This window comes from Triticum aestivum, chromosome 4D (assembly GCF_018294505.1).
Source record: "Triticum aestivum cultivar Chinese Spring chromosome 4D, IWGSC CS RefSeq v2.1, whole genome shotgun sequence".
NCBI lineage: Eukaryota > Viridiplantae > Streptophyta > Magnoliopsida > Poales > Poaceae > Triticum > Triticum aestivum.
Window position 1 is genome coordinate 16,719,951 of NC_057805.1, and position 23,170 is coordinate 16,743,120.

The 23,170-nt window shown below is 45.2% G+C and overlaps 3 protein-coding genes and 1 long non-coding RNA gene across 4 annotated transcripts; 3 read left to right on the forward strand and 1 right to left on the reverse strand.

Annotated features, from left to right (window-relative positions):
• Positions 1-2,143: 2,143 nt before the first annotated feature.
• LOC123099438 (uncharacterized) lies at positions 2,144-3,212 on the reverse strand. The gene is made up of 3 exons (XR_006448162.1): positions 3,077-3,212; positions 2,738-2,860; positions 2,144-2,302 (listed from the first exon to the last, which is right to left on the reverse strand). It is a non-coding gene; the product is annotated as an uncharacterized lncRNA (long non-coding RNA).
• A 4,202-nt stretch (positions 3,213-7,414) lies between these two features.
• LOC123099440 (senescence-specific cysteine protease SAG39-like) lies at positions 7,415-8,782 on the forward strand. The gene is made up of 2 exons (XM_044521597.1): positions 7,415-7,847; positions 7,928-8,782. The coding sequence occupies exons 1-2, from the start codon at positions 7,415-7,417 to the stop codon at positions 8,518-8,520; spliced, it is 1,026 nt and encodes a 341-aa protein (XP_044377532.1). The 3' UTR covers positions 8,521-8,782.
• A 2,990-nt stretch (positions 8,783-11,772) lies between these two features.
• LOC123099441 (senescence-specific cysteine protease SAG39-like) lies at positions 11,773-12,878 on the forward strand. Its single transcript, XM_044521598.1, has 2 exons — positions 11,773-12,205; positions 12,286-12,878. Exons 1-2 carry the CDS (start codon positions 11,773-11,775, stop codon positions 12,876-12,878), a joined length of 1,026 nt encoding a protein of 341 aa, XP_044377533.1.
• A 2,755-nt stretch (positions 12,879-15,633) lies between these two features.
• Positions 15,634-19,693, forward strand: LOC123099442 (senescence-specific cysteine protease SAG39-like). The gene is made up of 2 exons (XM_044521599.1): positions 15,634-16,070; positions 19,102-19,693. The coding sequence occupies exons 1-2, from the start codon at positions 15,634-15,636 to the stop codon at positions 19,691-19,693; spliced, it is 1,029 nt and encodes a 342-aa protein (XP_044377534.1).
• Positions 19,694-23,170: the final 3,477 nt, after the last annotated feature.

Below are 23,170 nucleotides of genomic sequence, written 5' to 3' on the forward strand. Positions count from 1 at the left end.
CCATCATGGTATGTATTTCAAAGTAAAACTGTACAATTCTGAGAGCGTAACCCATTTTGGTTGCAAATATTGGGAAGCACTTTACAAGATGTATGGTTTTCATGAGGATATGCTTGTCACCATGGATCTTGATGATCCTGAAATCGAGCAAAACAATCTGGACATTTGGGTCCTTGTTGATACGCCTCCAATTCTACCGCTATGTGAGTTTCTCAAACATAGTTATTAACTAATTTATATTGTTTATTTCTAAATGTTGACAGCTTATTTTCATTCTTTCAAGAATGTGCGGAAGATGGTAGACAAAACCCACTACGATGACTGCGAATTAACTTATCAGGAGAAAAATCATCTAATCGAATTTTGTACTGATATTGAGAATTACAATATCTACAATCAAACTCCTCAACATTATGGTTAATACGTGCCACTAGTGCACGTGTTGAACAACAGTAACTTCCATGGAGATACCCTGGTAAGATTTTTTACTATTACGACATCCTTGCATCTTTTGCATACTTCTCAAACTAGTACATCATTGCTAACTACGAAGTTATTACTATGTTTTTCAACAGATAATCCCGAATGATTGTGTGCCTCATCTGATGTATCAGCATGATGGTCGCATTGATGTTTTGAACATACTGCCAGGTCATCCTACGAATCTCAACTGTCCATACCGGATTTCTAAAAGAAGTGGAGACATGACAATCAAAGAATGGAAAAAATGTATGGACAGTCGTAAGGAGGTTCTTGGAAGCAAAAGGAAGCGATGCCCAAGAATTGGAGACAGGATGATCTCCATTCTCCATAATGGAGAGTCGGGGTCTATATTGTTTTATGCTATTTTACCTTAAAGAGGGTATTTAGGTCCTACCTAATACTGATGATCATGTGCCTAGAACAATTAAGTAGGGTTGGTTCGATGACTATGAGGATGATGAGCGTATGACTTGTTATTAATAACGATCGAGTAGAAGTTGTATGATGATGATGATTAGTAGGGCTTATTATTACGATGATGCATGATGCGGGCATGAAGAGTTATTATATATCAGTGGGTGAAATGAAGATGGATTGGATTGAAGTGAAGGCAACATGCATATGGTGCATGTCGAAAGTAGTACAATCCAAACTTGATCAAGTTAGGATTAATATTACTTTTGACATGCACCACATGTTGCCTTCACTTCAATCTAAGCCATGTTTAGGCATAGCAGTAGCGTTGGTAAACCAAGCACGAAGATAAGAGAGAACACTTCTCTCTATTAGGTAGCTAACAACCTAAATTAACCCCCAAAACCCCTAAACCACCCCCTTTCAAAAAAATCTCAGCTCCTGCCAGCTGCTGACGCGTGGATGCCTTTTGGTCCCGGTTGGTGCCACCAACCGGGACCAAAGGGCCTCCTGCCTGGGCTCGCCGCACGGGCCACGTGGAGGCCCATCTGTCCCGGTCCATGTAAGAACCGGGACTAAAGGCCCAGGGCATTAGTAACGACACGTTAGTCCCGGTTCAAAAACCGGGACAAAAGGCCCTTAAGAACCGGGACAAATGGCCCTTTTTCTACTAGTGAGTAGCGCGTTTTTTACCCCACGCTACAGCTACTCCTAACTACTAGTAGCGTGTCATTCTTCCCCCACGCTACTACTATTCTAAGTACTAGTAGCGTGCCATTCTTCCCCCACGCTACTACTATTCTAAGTACTAGTAGCGTGCCATTCTTCCCCCACGCTACTACTATTCTAAGTACTAGTAGCATGCCATTCTTCCCCCATGCTACTGCTAAGTAATTAGAATTTTTTTTAAAAAAATTACATATGCAATATTCATGGATGGAAAACAAGACACATCCAAGGCAAAATAAAAGAAGGTCACAGAACCATCTTAGCACTTGCAACATTCATGGATACAACATTAAACATCTCAACTCAAAGAGATCACGAGATACTATTTATACATCAGACGCACACAACCGTCACCGAAAGGTGGACCACCAACCTAACATGACCACTTCTCTAGATGTATCTATCAAGGCATCGAGGTCCTTCACCTTGGCAACCTCGAGACGGTGGCGTCGAGGTCCTCCACCTTGGCAACCTCGAGACAGTGGCGTCGAGGTCCTCCACCTCGACAACCTCCAGACGGTGACGTCAAGGTCCTCCACCTCGGCGACCTCCGGCATCGCAATCACCTGGACAATCATCTGTGTGACGCAGTCGCCGGGCTTCACAGCAAAGTCCGCCTCCGAGTTGTTGAAGAGCACGACGCCCACCGGGTCGCGGTAGTCTGCGTCGATCACCTCTGCGCCCACGTCGGGAAAGTGAAAACATGTTAGTTCGCATTCTTGTGAGTAGGGTATTTTCTTCATTTATCAGTCTCTTTTAGTCTATTATGAATCTTCAAAACGGAAAGACACCTACTAAATGCATACCCTAAGCTATACGTGTTCATGCTATCTTGTCGTTTTGGTGCATACAAGAAATTTATACTTGTGTATTTGAGCTATATATGCTTGCAATATTTGACAGTTAACATTCTGTTCAACATTTATTGTTGCATGGATAGGGAAATAGACAACCAAGGACTTCAGAAAATCGATTCCCACTGCTTTTGAAAACAGGGAATAGGAGAAGTCTATTTTGAATTTTGATATTCCATGCCAACTTCAATTATATATGCTACTATGTAATCTTTGAACGTGGATCAAAATGAGATTTCAGGCTTTGTCAACCTTACCATGATCAGTACTAAATTCTCTAGGCTGGTCAACCTTTCCTTGTAGAGAGCATTTCTTTCACCTAGTATCTCGTCGTTAAGTTTGGGAAGAAACCTGCATACCTTCAGATGGTCATCCATATCCTGAAGAAAAAAACAGTATACATTTTCAGTGACTCACAATATATCATCGAATACTGCTCTGGTTTACTCTAAGAATAATTGCTACAAGACTCTCTACATACATACAGGCAAAGCAATTTTCACCAAGAATCAGCTAGCAGTCTAATATAATCCCCTTCCCAATTACTCGAGGAACTGATGAAAAGACAAGTTAATTAGCTGGTACAAAAATTAAACCTTTTGAGATGGACGGATGCCCTCTTCACTCAGATCTAAAGATGATGGACGGATGCACCCAACAGCTTTGTCGCGGACGGCGACGGAGGAGAAGATCTTTGCACATACCTTCAAACTCTGTCGCTATCTTCTACCTATAAATGAAAACAGACCTTACTTATCAGAGAAGCAAATGTGAAATTGTTCAGATTAGATGTACTCAACAAAGACACTTCAATCACAGAGCTCAATATCTACTGGCTTAAATTCAAATGCTTTATTCAAGATTGAGATATCATACTGGACTCTGGCTGCACACTAACTACTCTGTGAGGTTTCCATCTAAGAAACTATCTAGAGAGATAGTAAACGACTAGTCAGAATACGTAAACAACAAACTTTGTGAAAGGAAGAGACGACGCCGCGCGAAGGGCCCAAGCAGCAGTCGGTCAGCAACACGAAATCCAACTTATCTAGGCATTCATTCATAATTCAGCATCGAACTGGAAACTAGTGACAGTTTGTTTCTGGTGTCATCCGTTGCTTCAGCATCGCTGCAAAGTTCAGTAGTGCCACCTACTCCTAGCGTGGGATAAATCCAAGCTCACCATATCTTTGTTGCCGCTGCCTTTGGAACTAGTGAATTACCAAGCACGTCCCTAATATACTGATCCTGCACACAATAATAATAGCTTTCGTAAAAAAAACTTCCAGACTCTGAAACAGGAAACTTTATCTGAAACAATTCGACAGACCTGTGACTGCAAAATTTCTTCAAGTGTATTGCTGCTGTTGTCTACAGACTCATAGTAAACATCAATTAAGTCTGTAGGTTCAAGCTGAGCAGTCTTCCGTAATTTCTGGATTCTGTTTACAACCTGAAAATGGTTGCTCATGAATTAGGAGAGCAGACTGTTGACTGTTCATCAAAACGAAACTAGTGAATTTCCAGCATGATGCGTGCCAGACAAAATTAGTGAATTTTCAGGCATCAAGAAAATGAACCTATGTGTCAGCAGACAGCAAACATCTTTGTAAATTACAATAGGCCAAAGACCGACACAATTGTGTGAAACACAAACCCAAGAGCACCAATCCTATACGAAGGACAAAAAAAATTACCTCTCGAGCCACTCCAGCTTCGATCAATGATTGATCGGCTCTGAGATCCAAAATGACCAACACATCGCCTATAAAAACAAGATATCGATGTTATCCATAGTAACAAAACTATATTAGAATGAAGTGACATATTTATGGCGTACCATCTCCCGCGGCATCAATTTCCTTCTCTGATACATCCACAGGACGCTTAACTGTCGGACCACCTAAAGATACAAAGTTAAGCAGGTAAATTTCGAAGAGATGGTGAAAAGTGGTGCAGTGAGTTCAGTGCCAAAACTAAAGTTTAACTTCATGAATGGTAATGATTATATTATTGATATATGATCCAGCAAAATACTGACCCAGCAAGCAAAACACACACGAAACGAGCAGCGGCCGCCTTCTGGATCCAGCAGCTTTGGCAATCAGTTACTACTATAGTTACCTAGGAAGGGTCGTCGTCGCGGCAGCGGGTGATGGACTCGCAGCCGCGCGTGTAGGGGTTGGCGGTGGTGCTGATGCGGCAGTTGTAGTAGGGCACCCCTGGCCGGGGGCACAGCACGGCGTCCCCCCACAGCGCGTCGTAGCTGATGTACCTCCGCCCGCCGCCGGTCGCCCACAGCAGCCGCCCGTGCGCCGCCGGTTCCGCGCCCATCTGGCTCCGGGTGGGTGGCGTGGGAGTGGAGTGGACGGTTGGTGGCATAGCAATAGCGCGGTGTGTACCACCTGCGCTACAACTATTCATCTAATAGTAGCGCATGTTTTTTATCCCACGCTATGACTATTGTCTGTTGAGGAGCCAGGGTGGAAATCATTTAGTAGCAGCGCAGGTTTTTTGTGCCCGCGCTACTACTATGCCATACCAGTATCGCATTTTTTTGCCCGCGCTACTACTAAGTAGCAATAGCGCGGGACAAATAACCCACGCTACTACTAAATGTCTATCTATAAGGGTTTTCCTACTAGTGTATACAATGCTGTGTACCAGACCTGATGTGTGCCTTGCTATAAGTATAGTAGGGAGGTACCAAAGTAATCTAGGAGTGGATCACTGGACAGCGGTCAAGAACATCCTGAAATACCTGAAAAGGACTAAGGATATGTTTCTCGTTTATGGAGGTGACAAAGAGCTCGTCGTAAATGGTTACGTCGATGCAAGCTTTGACACTGATCCGGATGACTCTAAGTCGCAAACCGGATACATGTTTATATTGAGCGGTGGAGCTGTCAGTTGGTGCAGTTCTAAGCAGAGTGTCGTGGCGGGATCTACGTGTGAAGCAGAATACATAGCTGCTTCGGAAGTAGCAGATGAAGGAGTTCATATCCGATCTAGGTGTCATACCTAGTGCATCGGGTCCAATGAAAATCTTTTGTGACAATACTGGAGCAATTGCCTTGGCGAAGGAATCCAGATTTCACAAAAGAACCAAGCACATCAAGAGACGCTTCAATTTCATACGTCATCAAGTGTCGGAAGGGGACATAGAGATTTGCAAGATACATACTGATCAGAATGTTGCAGACCCGTTGACTAAGCCTTTCTCACGAGCAAAACATGATCAGCACCAAGACTCCATGGGTGTTAGAATCATTACAATGTAATGTAGATTATTGACTCTAGTGCAAGTGGGAGACTGAAGGAAATATGCCCTAGAGGCAATAATAAAGTTGTTATTTATATTTCCTGATATAAGGAAATATAAATAACAACTTTATTATTACCTCTAGGGCATATTTCCTTCACAAACGAGACCGCCAAATGATAGAGCCGAAGATGCATCATCTCAGTATCAAGCCTATGATGACGCCTCAAAATGGTGACGCCGCAACGCACCATCATCAAGTCTAGCAATGGACATGGTTTCCCCCCGAGCATGGACAAGGGGTGGAGGTAAAACCACGACATCGCCACTAGGAGGAACGCAACACCCGCAGGCGATGGCGGTGGCACCGCCGAGAGGCATTGGGGTTTCGCTCGGTACCTCCCTCACTCCTTGCATATGAACCCTGGCACATGGCCCTTATGCCCGGATGGCATCAGTAGAAAATGGATGGCATAAATGCAAGGGTTTTACGCTCATAACATCAACTAACAATGGAAGGACACTGAGTGAACCTAGTTTTCGGGATAATCAAACAACTTGACTAGGATCGGCGGAACACGGAGGAGAATAGACATGATTATATGTCAGCGTACAAGTGTGGTGTACATGAAGTATAGCTCCCCATTGCCATCTCATGTATACGGACTATGGGAGTTCCCCTTATACAATGGTCCAAATCTTTGTCCATTGACAATATGTGCGACTAACCTACCACGTGTTGTTCCGTCATTGACTTATCTCCATTACAAGCTATCCTCGCTATCTCTAAACCTCTTGGCATACAACTATGTCAACTCAACATGCCACTATGCATGAGAAAAGACCAACCTTTAACCATTCATGCTACTTATATTTAAATATACTACAACTATACAATAATCGGGTACAATAAATTTATACGCACTTTAGTTTCAATTATTATATTATTAATTCAAATACTAATGTTTCATACAACCCGATATCATTGAAATAATTGGAACCAATCCCTGCAGTGACGCATCACGCACGCTGGGTATCATTTCTATTTCCTGAAATTTTGATGGACCAAGGCCCACTATAATTCTCACACAAAAATATGTGGGTAGGGATTGCTCAAAAAAAAACTGCGGGTAGGGTGATCATCCTAGGAAGAATCCGAATGGTTTTGATGCTTTGTTGTTTCTTTATTGTCTGTCATAGTCATGCATCTTTGAACTCGGTTTTATATTTGCTTTTGTTGGACCATTTTAATATAAGTAATTCCGGAGCTGCTAATACTTGCACGGCCGGCTGTTCGTTCTCTCATTGTTTTGTGTTCACCTGCTCACCTAGAACGAACTAGATCCCTAGCTGCAACATACTTCTTTTTTAACAAGAGTTGAACGCACTTCCGCTCGAATTTTTACTGAACACAACCATTGACTCCACGGACCAGAGTTGGATTAAGCTAACATACTATATACAACCACAAGGTTATTTATTCTATCTGGTAATTAACTTCACGGTCACGCTGTTGTCCATCGATATTCACACATCATCCTAGAGTAAAACGTGCGTTCTACGTCCATGTGCAAGACTACAGCTATATAAGCACATCCCTTCCACCCATAGTTGACAGACCAAAGCACCACCAAGCTAATTGTAGTATCAGCAAGCACTAGTCGAGCAGATCATGGCCATCCCAAAGGCACTGCTTCTTGCCATCATAGGCAGCATCTGCTTATGCAGTAGCACCGTTCTATCAGCTCGGGAACTTGGTGACGCGGCCATGGTGGAGAAGCATGACCAGTGGATGGCGAAGTTTAACCGTGTTTACAAGGACATCACCGAGAAGGCGCAGCGGTTCAAGGCGTTCAAGGCCAGTGTTGCCTTCATCGAGTCGTTCAACACCGGAAATCACAAGTTCTGGCTCGGTGTCAACCAATTCACCGATCTCACCAACGATGAGTTCAGAGCAACCAAGACCAACAAGGGCCTCAAAAGAAGTGGTGCTAGGGCTCCAACTAGGTTCAAGTACAACAATGTCAGCACTGATGCACTTCCAGCGGCAGTTGATTGGAGGACCAAGGGCGTCGTCACTCCTATCAAGGACCAAGGGCAATGTGGTAAGTAAATTTAGGTAGTATGTATATATCATATTCTCATGATAACTGAAATTATACTAAGTACGTCAATATTTTTGTAGGCTGTTGTTGGGCTTTTTCGGCCGTGGCTGCAACCGAGGGCATTGTAAAATTAAGCACAGGGAAGCTCGTCTCCTTGTCTGAGCAAGAGCTAGTTGACTGTGATGTCCATGGTGTGGATCAGGGGTGTGAGGGTGGCGAGATGGACGACGCCTTCAAGTTCATCATCAAGAACGGCGGCCTCACCACCGAGGCCAACTACCCATACACCGCACAAGACGGACGGTGCAAAACCAGCACTACAAGCAACAGTGTTGCAACCATCAAGGGCTACGAGGATGTGCCCGCCAACGATGAATCTTCTCTTATGAAAGCCGTGGCTAACCAGCCTGTATCAGTAGCTGTGGACGGAGGGGATGTCATATTTCAACACTACTCCGGCGGGGTTATGACCGGCTCTTGCGGAACTGATTTGGACCATGGGATAGCAGCGATTGGATATGGCATGACGAGTGATGGAACTAAGTATTGGTTGTTAAAAAACTCATGGGGCACGACATGGGGCGAGAGTGGGTACCTCAGAATGGAGAAGGATATTTCCGACAAGAGTGGTATGTGTGGCTTGGCCATGCAACCTTCCTACCCCACCGAGTAGGGAAATACATCGGCATGTATATCTACAAATATTACATAAATACATGTATTTTTATCTGTATGTATGTACCTTTCATTGCACTACATTGTTTCGTGTTTGGACAGTCACTAAATGTTCCGTAAATATATATAAAGAAGATAGATGAATTCGAGCTTAAATGCTAAATGCTCTATGGCGATGTTTATGCTGAAATCCATTTTGTTTAAATCCACAAATTGATTCGAACAATATTTTTTTCTCGAAAATGGGAGGACGCCCCTGATCTTTGCATCGATCAATGCACACATCCATCGTATTGAAGAAATTTATTACATAGTGTTCCGCTACACATGAATAAAAGGCGCAAGAATAAGAAACAATGTACAATTCAGGACACTATTACTAGGCCGCCACTCATATTGGCTAAATAAAGCTTGAACTACCACCTTCAAGCGGTTGCACCCAAAGTCTACAATATTCTACGCTTTTCACACGCTGCAATAAAGCACATATGATAACCAAAAGAAATTAGAATATATAAATTTTGAGGGCGTATTTTTCTTCAAAATATGGCCAAAGTGGCATTAGTCAACACGCGACGTGGGTAGGTCATACCTGGGTTGCACTGGTGCATTTCCATACTTACAGAACCAAGATGACACACCTAGAATATCTTTCGGGCTTCCGATGCATTTTACTTTCTAGGAAACCATTACACTAGTTGAGTCCACCCGGCAAGGCGACTAGGGAAAGCCTTCCTCCCTTGATCTCCACCGGCGAGCTTGTGGATTCGCCTCCCCTCTGCTTGCCACTACGGCTGCCGGTGGCGGGGATGAGATTTCTGTTGCCTCAGATCCGGCTAGTAGATTGGTAGGGTTTTAGCCCTCGCAAGGGCGGCGTTTGGGTGGATGGCGGCGCTTCTTCGAGTAAGTCTTCTGGGCTTTGATTCTCCTCAAGTTCGTTTGTTGGAACGGATTAGACGGAGTGCCGACGTAGATTCCTGCCGGCTCCATGGGGCGGCAAGGTTAGGGTTTCTCGTCGTGCATACGAAACGACGATATTTGGTGTCAGGTTCTTCAGATCGATTCAAGGACTCAACGGTGACGACTGCGGTTCCGGGGCGCTGGTCCTCAGGGGCACGTGAACGAAGACTTCCCGGCTACCGTCAACAAGTTTAGTCCGGCTCTGGTATGAGAGCGGCGGCAGCGGCGCGGCAGCGGCTCGTTCTGGCAGCGGCAATGGTCGTTCGGTGGTCCATGGATCAAAATATAATTTTTATTATGTTTGAAGTGTTTTGTACTTCCAGTGAATATTTATAATAGATATGACCCTTTTCGCAAAAAAAATTGAGTCCACCCCATCCATTTTGGACATGTGAGAGCTCACGAAATAGCCTTTCCTCTTGCTTTATAGATAAACTCAATTGACAGAATGATACAAGATGTTGTGGTAACCCTCTTACAAAGCCGGTCAAAGAAAACTAGGCTAAAACAAGATGATTGCGCTAACACTACACAAGGGATGCTCTACTGGATGTTGGCGGCTTGCCGCCGAGCAGAAGCACGAGAGTAGCAGGACAACCAGAAGCGCCTATAAGCCTACAAAAAGCAAACCCATGTCTCTTGGATAAAATCACCGAACTTTATCACAAAACATCCACCAAAAATGCCGCTAGAGAGGGCCCTCTACCGAGTGCTAACCCTGTAGGCGTGCAGTTTGGATCAAGGTAGCTGAAGACATAGTCCCGTGTAGGAGAGGACACAAACGAGACCGCCAAACGATAGAGCCGAAGATGCATCATCTCAATATCAAGCCTATGATGACGCCCCAAAATGGTGAAGACGCAACGCGCCATCATCAAGTCTAGCAATGGACATGGTTTTCCCCCGAGCATGGACAAGGGGTCGAGGTAAAACCACGACATCACCACTAGGAGGGACGCAACACCCGCAGGCGACGGCGGTGGCATCGCCGAGAGGCATTGGGCTTTCGCTCGGTACCTCCCTCACTCCTTGCATATGAACCCTGGCACATGGCCCTTATGCCCGGATGGCATCAGTAGAAAATGGATGGCCTAAATGCAAGGGTTTTACGTTCATAACATCAACTTACAGTGGGAGGACACTGAGTGAACCTAGTTTTCGGGATAATCAAACAACTTGACTAGGATCGGCGGAACACGGAGGAGAATAGACATGATTATATGTCAGCGTACAAGTGTGGTGTACATGAAGTATAGCTCCCCATTGCCATCTCATGTATACGGACTATGGGAGTTCCCCTTATACAATGGTCCAAATCTTTGTCCATTGACAATATGTGCGACTAAACTACCACGTGTTGTTCCAGTCATTGACTTATCTCCATTACAAGCTATCCTCGCTATCTCTAACCTTTTGGCATACAACTATGTCAACTCAACATGCCACTATGCATGAGAAAAGACCAACCTTTCACCATTCATGCTACTTATATTTAAATATACTACAACTATACAATAATCGGGTACAATAAATTTATACGCACTTTAGTTTCAATTATTATATTATTAATTCAAATACTAATGTTTCATACAACCCGATATCATTGAAATAATTGGAACCAATCCCTGCAGTGACGCACCACGCACGCTGGGTATCATTTCTATTTCCTGAAATTTTGATGGACCAAGGCCCACTATAATTCTCACACATACATATGTGGGTAGGGATTGCTCAAAAAAAAACTGCAGGTAGGGTGATCATCCTAGGAAGAATCCGAATGGTTTTGATGCTTTGTTGTTTCTTTATTGTCTGTCATCGTCATGCATCTTTGAACTCGGTTTTATATTTGCTTTTGTTGGACCATTTTAATATAAGTACTTCCGGAGCTGCTAATACTTGCACGGCCGGCTGTTCGTTCTCTCATTGTTTTGTGTTCACCTGCTCACCTAGAACGAACTAGATCCCTAGCTGCAACATACTTCTTTTTTAACAAGAGTTGAACGCACTTTCGCTCGAATTTTTACTGAACACAACCATTGACTCCAGGGACCAGAGTTGGATTAAGCTAACATACTATGTACAACCACAAGGTTATTTATTCTATCTGGTAATTAACTTCACGGTCACGCTGTTGTCCATCGATATTCACACATCATCCTAGAGCAAATCGTGCGTTCTACGTACATGTGCAAGACTACAGCTATATAAGCACATCCCTTCCACCCATAGTTGACAGACCAAAGCACCACCAAGCTAATTGTAGTATCAGCAAGCACTAGTCGAGCAGATCATGGCCATCCCAAAGGCACTGCTTCTTGCCATCATAGGCAGCATCTGCTTATGCAGTAGCACCGTTCTATCAGCTCGGGAACTTGGTGACGCGGCCATGGTGGAGAAGCATGAGCAGTGGATGGCGAAGTTTAACCGTGTTTACAAGGACAGCACCGAGAAGGCGCATCGGTTCAAGGCGTTCAAGGCCAATGTTGCCTTCATCGAGTCGTTCAACACCGGAAATCACAAGTTCTGGCTCGGTGTCAACCAATTCACCGATCTCACCAACGATGAGTTCAGAGCAACCAAGACCAACAAGGGCCTCAAAAGAAATGGTGCTAGGGCTCCAACTAGGTTCAAGTACAACAATGTCAGCACTGATGCACTTCCAGCGGCAGTTGATTGGAGGACCAAGGGCGTCGTCACTCCTATCAAAGACCAAGGGCAATGTGGTAAGTAAATTTAGGTAGTATGTATATATCATATTCTCATGATAACTGAAATTATACTAAGTACGCCAATATTTTTGTAGGCTGTTGTTGGGCTTTTTCGGCCGTGGCTGCAACCGAGGGCATTGTGAAATTAAGCACAGGGAAGCTCGTCTCCTTGTCTGAGCAAGAGCTAGTTGACTGTGATGTCCATGGTGTGGATCAGGGGTGTGAGGGTGGCGAGATGGACGACGCCTTCAAGTTCATCATCAAGAACGGCGGCCTCACCACTGAGGCCAACTACCCATACACCGCACAAGACGGACAGTGCAAAACTAGCACTACAAGCAACAGTGTTGCAACCATCAAGGGCTACGAGGATGTGCCCGCCAACGATGAATCTTCTCTTATGAAAGCCGTGGCTAACCAGCCTGTATCAGTAGCTGTGGACGGAGGGGATGTCATATTTCAACACTACTCCGGCGGGGTTATGACCGGCTCCTGCGGAACTGATTTGGACCATGGGATAGTAGCGATTGGATATGGCATGACGAGTGATGGAACTAAATTTTGGCTGCTGAAGAACTCATGGGGCACGACATGGGGCGAGAGCGGGTACCTCAGAATGGAGAAGGATATTTCCGACAAGAGTGGTATGTGTGGCTTGGCCATGCAACCTTCCTACCCCACCGAGTAGGGAAATACATTGCCACGTATATCTACAAATATTACATAAATACACCGTTTTTTTCTATATGTATGTAACTTCCATTGCACTACATTATTTCTCATTTGTAAAGTCGTAAATGTTTGGTAAATATATATTGAAAAAATATATATGACTTTGAGCTTAAATTCTCTATGGTGTTGTTTACACGGAAATCCCTCTTGTTAGAATCCACTGATCACTGATTGGACCCAGATTTGTTATTTCAAAAATGAGAGAGCATCCCTGATCTTTGCATCTATCAATGCACACATCCCGCATATTAAAGATATTCATTATATTGTATTCCCCTAAACATAAAAAGGCACAATAATAGGCAACAATTCCTACAACTTATGGGCGAAGTGGTATGAGTCAACGCGACATGTGGGTAGGTCAAACCTAGTTTGGACCTGAGCATTTTGATACTTACAGGACCAAGCTGACACACCTAGAATACTTTTGTGACTTCCGATGCACTTAATCTCTAGGAAAACATTACACTAATTGAGTACATGTCCATCCATTTGGACATGTGAGAGTTCACGAAATAATATTTCATCCCACTTTATAGATAAACCCTTACAAAGCAGATCAAAAAATCTAGACTAAAACAAGACGGGCAGCGCTAACACTGCATAAGGAATGCACTACAGGACGTCGTCGGCTTGCCGTTGAGCAGAAGTGCAAGAGTAACATGACCACAACTAGAGGCTCTAGAAAGTCTACAAGCAAACCCCAGTCTCTAGGATGAAATCACCGGACTTTGTCGCAATGCCTCCACAAAAATTGTCACTGGAGAGGGCCCTCTTCCGAGCGCCAACCCTGCAGGCGAGCCATTTGGACCAAGGTGGCTGATGACATAGTGTATGAGAGGAGACAAACGAGACGGCCAAACGCTAGAGTCGAGGATGCTTTATCTCGGTCTCAGGATCCAATCCTGCCCAAGCACGTCTCCATGTTGTGAGACCTAAGCTCTTTGTTGACGCCCCAATAGGGTAACGACGCAACAAGTTGTCACCGAGTCTAGCAATGGACACGGTTTTCCCCGAGCACGGACAAGGGGATGGAGGTACAACCAATGCTGGCACCCGTCGAACTAACGTGAATCCCGCAGGCATCGTCGGTAGTGCCACCGAGAAGCGCCTGGCTTTCACTCAGTACCTCTCTGACTTCTTGACTGGGAACCCTAGCTCTGACCCTTATGCCTGGACAGTAAGAAATGGATGGCCTAAATGCAAGTTGTTGGCGCCCAGAGCATCAACTTATGGGGAAAATATACGGAGCTCTCATGTGTAAAAAGTTAATTTTAAATGTTTCAAAAGATTTGAATTTTTCTGTGAATGTTCACAAGACATGTGGCTACGGCCTCGAAAAAAACAGATCCAAACTCGAAATACACACTGAGAAACAAAAAAGGGAAAATTGATGTAAATATTGTCATTTTTGCAATTGTCTTTTTGTGACACTACTCATGCTGAATTTGTCTTTTTTGTTCTCAGTGTGCATTTCGAGTTTGAATATGAACTTTTCAGAGTTCATGGACTCGTGTCTTGGGAACATTAAAAAATCGGAAATTTTCAAACATTTGAATTGACTTTTAGACATGGGAGCACCTTAATGTTGGGAGCACTGGATATCCTCCTCAATTTATGGTGGGAGCACACCGAGTGAACCTAGTTTTTCGGGATAACCAAACAGAAGGAAGAGGATCGGCGGAGGACGGAGGAGAATAAGCACGATCAGATGTGCACGTAAGAATGTGTTGCACATGCAGTATAGCTCCCCATTGCCATCTCATGTAAATGCACGTCTCCTTATATATTTGTCCAAATCTTTGCCCATTGACAACATGTGACTAAACTACCACATGTTATTCCAGTATTGACTTCTCTCCATATCATATATAGCTAAATAGTTGACCATCACTGTCTCTAAATCTCTTAGCATTCAACTATGCCAACTCAACAAGCCACTCTGCACGAGAAAAGACCACGATAACATGCATAGTTGCTTCTACTTATATTCGACAAATATCCTAAAACTACACAACAATCAAATAAGTAAGTTTATGTACAATTTAGTTTTACTTCTTATATTATTAATCCAAATACTAATGTTTCATACAACAAAACATCCTTGAAATAATTGAACCAATCCCCTCAACAACGCACAGGGTATGATTTCCATTTCCTGAAATTTGATGGACCATGAGCCGCTGATATTCTTACACATCAATCGGTGGGTAAGGTGACCACCCTAAGGAAAGGCTGAATGGTTTTGTTTCTTTATTATTACCGTTATCGTCGTGCATCTTTGAACTCTTTTTTGTTATCTTTGCTCTTGTTGGACTGTTCTAATATATGTACTTCCGTAGCTGCAATACTTGCCCGCCAGGCAGTTCCTCTTTCTCATTGTTTTGTGTTCACCCGGCACGAACTAGGGGTCAGTTCTTATTTCTCACTATTTTAAAATATACCCCCTTCGTACTAAATATAAGACGTTTCCAGGACCAGAGTTGGACTAAGCTAACGTACTATCTACAACCACAAGATTATTTATTCCAACTGGTAATTAACTTCACCGCCATGCTGTTGTCCGTCGCTCTCCACACCGTATCTGCTATGTACATGTGTATGGCTACAGCTATATAAACACATCCCTTACACCCATTTTGACAGACCAAAGCACCACCAAAGCTACTTACAGTACTAGCACTAGTAATTAAGCACTGATCTAGCAGATCATGGCCATCCCCAAGGCTTTGCTTCTTGCCATCCTAGGTTGCATCTGCTTATGCAGCAGCACTGTTCTGTCAGCTCGCGAGCTCGGCGACGTGTCCACGGTGGAGAGGCACGAGCAGTGGATGGTGAAGTACAATCGTGTTTACAAGGACGACGCCGAGAAGGCGCAGCGGTTCGAGGTGTTCAAGGCCAACGTTGCCTTCATTGGGTCGTTCAACGCTGGAAACCATAAGTTCTGGCTCGGTGTCAACCAGTTTACCGATCTCACCAACGATGAGTTCAGGGCAACCAAGACCAACAAGGGCTTGAAAAGGAGTGGCGGTAGGGCTCCAACTGGGTTCAAGTACAGTAATGTCATCACCGATGCACTTCCAACAGTTGTTGATTGGAGGACCAAGGGCGTTGTCACTCCTATCAAAGACCAAGGCCAATGTGGTAAGTGGGTTTCGGTAGCATATCTCATGTTTCCGTAAATCTCATCACCCCTCTTGACATGCGCGATGTAGTTCTTGGTGCGGGAGGAAGTTTACACCAAAAGGAGGAAGTTTTCACCAGCGAACAGAATGGGAAAGTACCAGGTCCGGGAGTTTACCCTTGACCTTGATTATCTCGAGATGAAATCGGTGGATCTTCATGATCTGGATGATATATTTACGAAGGAAGAGATTTGAAATGTCATTAAAGACATGCCAGCCGATCGCGCTCCGAGCCCCGATGGCTTTATAGGCATTTTCTATCAGAAGGCCTTGTTAGAATAAATCCGAGGCGCTCCGTCGATCTATCGAGGACCAAGCAATCACACAAGCACGACACCGAGATTTGTTAACGAGGTTCACCAATATGGATACATCTCCGGGGCCTGACTACGGGTGCTCCTCCCCGTGACACCGTCACAATACCGCACTCCGGCCGCCCGGGCGCCGGCACACGCCGCCGGCTCCCCCGCGTGCCTGTGCTATTATGTTGGCATAGGTTACACCGTGTGTCTACCCCCGCTATATATGAGAGGCCTAGGATACAAGTGTCCTACTTGGACACGACTCCATATCCTGTCTACACACCATACGACTCCAAGTCCAACTGTAACCTAACTTGTACAATAATATTCGACACAACTCTAACAGGCCTGGCCTATAATCAAGAATGATATTATGGCAGCTATTCTGAAGTTATACGTGGGAGATAGCCGCGGGTTTGGCAAGCTAAATAAGGCACTGATCACCCTGATTCCTAAACGGGCGAATGCTGATTCGGTAGGGGATTTTCGCCCGATTAGCCTGACCCACAGCTTCGCAAAGCTGTTCGCTAAGGCGCTGGCCATGAGGGCAAGGAGACGCATGAAGGAGATTGTCCAGGCAAACCAGTCGGCCTTCATTGCGGGAAGATGCTTGCACGATAATTTTCTCCTTGTAAGACAGATCGCTAGGAAATTACACGCGAGGAAGACGCCAGGAGTGTTCCTGAAACTTGACATCACGAGGGTGTTTGATTCTCTGTCATGGCCGTTCCTGTTCCAAGTTATGAGAAAAAAAGGCTTTGGGGATGCCTGGATCAGGTGGGTGGCCATCTTGCTTCAGACTGCTAGTACTAAGGTGGTAGTGAATGGATGTCTGGGACAGAGCTTTGTTCACGCTTGCGGTCTTCGCCAAGGGGACCTGGTCTCTCCACTCCTATTCGTCATTGCCATGGAACCCCTAACAGCGTTGTTCAGGAAAGGAGCTGAGGAAGGAGTCGTTAGCAAACTAAATGGGATCTCTCCAACACAAAGGCTATCCATTTACGCGGATGATGTTGCGTTGTTCATCAAGCCGACGGAGATGGACTTGATCTTTGTCAAGCAGGCGCTGGCAAGCTTTGGTGAGGCCTCTGGATTGGAAGTCAACTACAATAAATCCAAGGTTGATTCGAGGCTCGGTGGAGGACCAGCAGAGAGTTGTCGCACACTTGCAGTGTGACATTGGGCAGTTTCCATGCAAGTATCTGGGCATTCCCTTGGCGATACATCAACTAACTCGAGCAGATTGGTTGCCACTTGTGGATCAAGTTAGGAAATTTATCCCGGCATGGCAGTGCGGCCTCATTCAAAGGCCAGGACGTCTTGTTCTCATCAAATCAGTGGTGGCAGCGAGACCTATCCATCAGCTCATGGTGCTTAATGCCCCTGACTGGGTGTTCGATGAAATTAACGCATGGATGAGGTCATTCTTTTGGGCCGGGAAAGACAAGGTTAACGGAGGGCAATTCCTTGTGGCATGGAACACTATCTGCCGTCCCACAAGGTTTGGAGGCCTCGGAGTCAAGAACTTGAAGGTGCAAGCCCTCGCCCTTAGGGTGAGGTGGGAGTGGTTGAGGAGGACGGACCTTGACAGACCCTGGCAAGGTATCCCGTTCCTGGTTGACGAAGAAGCGAGGCATGTGTTCAATCAACTGGTGCAAATCACAGTAGGAGCCGGCGATAGAGTGCTCTTTTGGAAGGATCGCTGGATGAATGGCCTGGCGGTGGAAGACATTGCACCTGCCATCTTACCCTTGGTGCCCACGAGAGTGCAGAACAATCGGACGGTCGGTCAAGCTATGGTTGATAGCAGGTGGGAGCTGGACATCAATGAAGAGCCACCGTTCATGGCCCTCTTGCAGCTCATGCATCTCCGAGTGGCTACTATGGATGCTTATCGAGACTCTCAGGGGCCGGACACGTTTGCATGGCCGTGGGACACATCGGGGTAGTACACACATCGGGGCAGTACACTGCGCGGTCAGTGTATCGGGCGCTGCACCTTGGGCTTGCGACTTCCCCTAGATACGAGTGCATTTGGAGGAGTGGGGCGATCCTAAAATGCAAAATCTTTGCATGGCTAGCGGTGCAATATAGGCTATGGACTTCGGATCGGCGCGCTAGACATGGCCTGCAGGACACTACGGCGGCATGCTACACGTGCCTACAAGAGGAAGATATGGTTGACCATATCTTACTTCTTTGCCCTTATGCCAAGGAGGTTTGGCATCTTTGCTTCACGGAAATTAGGGTCACCGTCCGGCAGCCGCAATCAGGTGACTCGCTGGAACCGTGGTGGCTTCAGGCGCGGAATGCAATCTCGAAGACGGACAGAAGAGGTTTTGACACCACCGTCATCTTCGTAGCTTGGTCTTTATGGAAGCAAAGGAATGCTAGAGTATTTGGGCGGGTGGCGCAACAAAGGAGCCCGCGGCAGTTGGTACACCAAATCTTCGATGAGCTTAAAGAGTGGGATGAAGCCGATGTTGGGGGAATACATCGATTTATGAGTAGTTAGGCTAAGTATTGTTTAGGTGTTGAGTGGATCTTGCTAGCTTGATGTTCGCATCTATGCCTAGCTTCTTGTAATTATGTTTGCTGCCTTCTATAAAAATATGGTACGCCGTTGGCGTACTCTCGAAAAATCATGTTTCCGTAATAATTAAAATTACACTAAGCACATCACAATTTCAAGCTGTTGCTGGGCCTTTTCGGTTGTGGCGGCAACCGAAGGCATTGTGAAGTTGAGCACCGGGAAGCTCATCTCGTTGTCGGAGCAAGAGCTGGTTGACTGCGATGTCCATGGTGTGGATCAGGGTTGTGAGGGTGGCGAGATGGACGACGCCTTCAAATTCATCATTAAGAACGGCGGCCTCACAACCGAGTCCAACTACCCATACACGGCACAGGATGGGCAGTGCAAGACCAGCATTGCAAGCACCAGTGTGGCAACCATCAAGGGCTACGAAGATGTCCCCGCCAACGATGAATCTTCTCTTATGAAAGCAATCGCTAACCAACCTGTATCAGTAGCTGTGGACGGAGGGGATGTCATATTTCAACATTACTCTGGCGGGGTGATGGCCGGCTCCTGCGGAACTGATTTGGACCATGGGATAGCGGCGATTGGGTATGGCATGACGAGTGATGGAACTAAGTATTGGCAACTGAAGAACTCATGGGGCACCACATGGGGTGAGAATGGTTACCTCAGAATGGAGAAGGATATTTCAAACAAGAGTGGTATGTGTGGCTTGGCCATGCAACCTTCCTACCCCACCGAGTAGGAGATATACATTGCCACATATTTATCTACAAATATTGCATAAATATGTGTATTTTATTTTCATGTATGTATCTTCCATTACACTACCTTGTTTCTTGTTTGTAAAGTCATGAATGCTCCGTGAATATACATAACAGAAGATAGATAGATGACTTTGAGCTTAGTATTATATGGTGATGTCTACACCAAAATCGATCTTGTTTTAATCCACTTCTTCAATGGAACACATTTCTCCCCGAAAATGAGGGAGTCCCTCTAGCCTTTACATCTATCAATGCACACAACGTTCTTAATTAAAGTAATTTATTACATAATATCAGAAAAGAAACAATGATTGTTACAACTCAGGCATCACAGATCCTATTACTAGTCCGTCACCCATATGGGCTGAACAAAGCTTGAGCTGCCAGCATCAATCGACTGCACCAAGAGTCCAGAGTACGTTCGTTTGCATGTGCTGCAGTAAGCACCAAGTATGTATCGGGTAAAACGATTGGAAACTCATTGTTAAAGACAATATCCATATAACCCAACATAAAGCACAAATTGGCGTAAGTTGTCTATAGCCCCGAAAGCTATTTCCCAAACATATCAGAAATACTATGGGGTGGTGCAAGATCGAAATACACATGAACAACTCACCACACAGGGGGCAAAAGGGCATGAAAGAAAACAAGATCTTTATTCTTTCTTCTTCGTTGTAATGGCAACACTTTTAGCTGATTTTCCAGTTCCTCTTTGCAAGGTTTTCTTTTGTAAGGATTATCCCCATCGTAGGTACCATATGAAGATCTTAATCTTAAATGTCACCTTTGAGTTTCTAGATATGTTTCACACCAATTGACTGTTTGTATTTATTATATCGGCATACATGAATTGACCGAGGAAGACCCAAACAAGTGGAGGCTCCATCTAAATACATCTCGTTCTTGGTCTAGATGTATATATAGGCGAACATTCCACTAATTCAGTCCACCATATCTACTTTGGACCTATGAGAGCTCACCTAAATCTAACACTTAGCGGTGCAATGATCACGACCATCTGCCACAGTAGCTCAACCCCTGAACGCCGATGGCGCAGGTGAAGAACAGGTTGATCGCATGATGATTGTTTTCGCGGGTTGACACTTGATCTTAAAAGAGCTGACGCGGAGTACGTGCAAATGACAATAACAATAGTGAAAAGTATGTATATGGCCTCAACAGCAAACTAGCTAGAAACAAACTGATAATGAAGCATTATAAATGGCATTGATGAAAGTAGCTAGAATCAACGGGAGATGCGCGGAACTAGCTAGCTAGTAGTACTTACTTTCGGGTATTTATATCGCAGCTCCTTCGGCAGTCCCGGAGCTTCTGCGGTGAAATTTTTCCAAACCCTGCAGGACAAAGAAAATAATTATTACTTGAGATATCAGGAAATGAACAAAAAGTTGCCGATATGGTGCGATAATGATCGATTGAACTTACTTGTTGAGAATTTTAGTCATGTCCGCATAGGTCTCGGGATCTTTTCGTCTCGAGTCTAAGACGGTTACTACTCCCTGCTCAAGCTTAATCTCCAGGAGAATATAGTGGAAGCTGCGCACGCATGCATAACTCATCAATTACATTACTATAACCTCGCTCAAGTAATAAGGGAACCCGAATATGCACAAGACAGTAACACTCACTTGAAGTTGTAAGGAAAGAGTATGGTATCTTTGTTTTGATTTATTACCAATTATTTGAGCAAGTTGGCCTCGGGATCTTTGGCGCTCTTTTTAACCTGAAATTCATCTATGAGATTTGGGTTAATGAACCCAATATCATACATTTCTGCTTTTCTGCACTCGAAGATCTTCAATCTGCATAATATAGTGAGGATAATTATAAATACATGCAATGAAAGAGCTGAGCTATATATAGAGACTTAATGACAGAAGTAGTACTTACAGACAGTCACTACAGGAATCAGCTATTTTGCCGTCTGCCACGGCGGACGGCAAAGGCATGAACGGCGGATGGCAAAAGGCTCCGGCAAAGTAGGCTACGGTAAAGAGCTACTTTGCCGTCTGCTTCCTGGTGGCTGATGGCAAAGGCCCTTTGCCGTCTGCCGCGGACGGCAATAATTGCGCTGTCAGTCCGTTAAGTGGCTAACGGCAGGCCTTTGCCGTCCGCGGCAGACGGCAAACTTTCTAGTGTCTTTGCCGTCCGCCGTATGATGTCATCTACACGTCACTACATGGCAGGCCTTTGACGTCCGCCGCTGACGGCAAAATTGTTTACTCTTTGTCGTCTGCCACTGTAGGCAAACTGACCAAATGGGTCAGCTCCCAGGAAGCACAGCTGGATGCCACGTGGCTTCTTTGCCGTCCGCGGCAGACGGCAAAGAGCCCGTTGCCGTCGGTGGCAGACGGCAAAGAGCCTGCATATTGGCTCTTTTTTCTGTTTTTTATTAAATCCAACAATTTTCACAGCAAATATATATGACATATATAGATATATTTCACAGGCATTCATATCACATATATCCAGCACATAAGTTCCATACATTCATACATAAGCAAGTTCAATCCATTAATACATAAGCAAGTTCCATCCATACATATTACATAAGCAAGTTCCATCCATCAATTCATACATAAGCAACTTCCATCCATACATATTACATAAGCAAGCACCTTTATAATCACCCATTTACGTTGTGACGTTTGGTAGCACACAAAGTGTTCCTCCGGTAAACGGGAGTTGCATAATCTCATAGTCATAGGAACATGTATAAGTCATGAAGAAAGCAATAGCAACATACTAAACGATCGAGTGCTAAGCTAACGGAATGGGTCAAGTCAATCACGTCATTCTCCTAATGAGGTGATCCCGTTAATCAAATGACAACTCATGTCTATGGCTAGGAAACATAACCATCTTTGATTAACGAGCTAGTCAAGTAGAGGCATACTAGTGACACTCTGTTTGTCTATGTATTCACACATGTATTATGTTTCCGGTTAATACAATTCTAGCATGAATAATAAACATTTATCATGATATAAGGAAATAAATAAGGCCGCCGCTTCCCGCCCTTTGGGCTGCTGAAAAGAGACCTTTGGTTCCGGTTGGTGGCACCAACCGGGACTAAAGGTGGCATTGGTCCCGGTTGTTGCCACAAACCGGAACAAATGCTTAGTCTATATAACTAGCACTTGTAAAAAATTTCATTCAGTTCATCTTCCCCGCCCCGACGACGCCGCCAGGCTGCCCCTCTACGCCTCGCCGTCGCCGTCGTCGCCCTGCCTCCGACGCCGTCCCGCGCCGCCCAGATGCCGTCGCCGCCCCGCGCCCCCCGCCTCCTCGTCGCTCGTCGCCGCGCCCCTCACCGTCGTCGTCGCCGCCCCCTGCCTCCTCGTCGCCCATCGCCGCCGCCGCCCCCTGCCTCCTCCTCGTCCGCTCGCCGCGCCCCTCACCATCGCCCCCATGCCCTGCTTCCTCGTTGA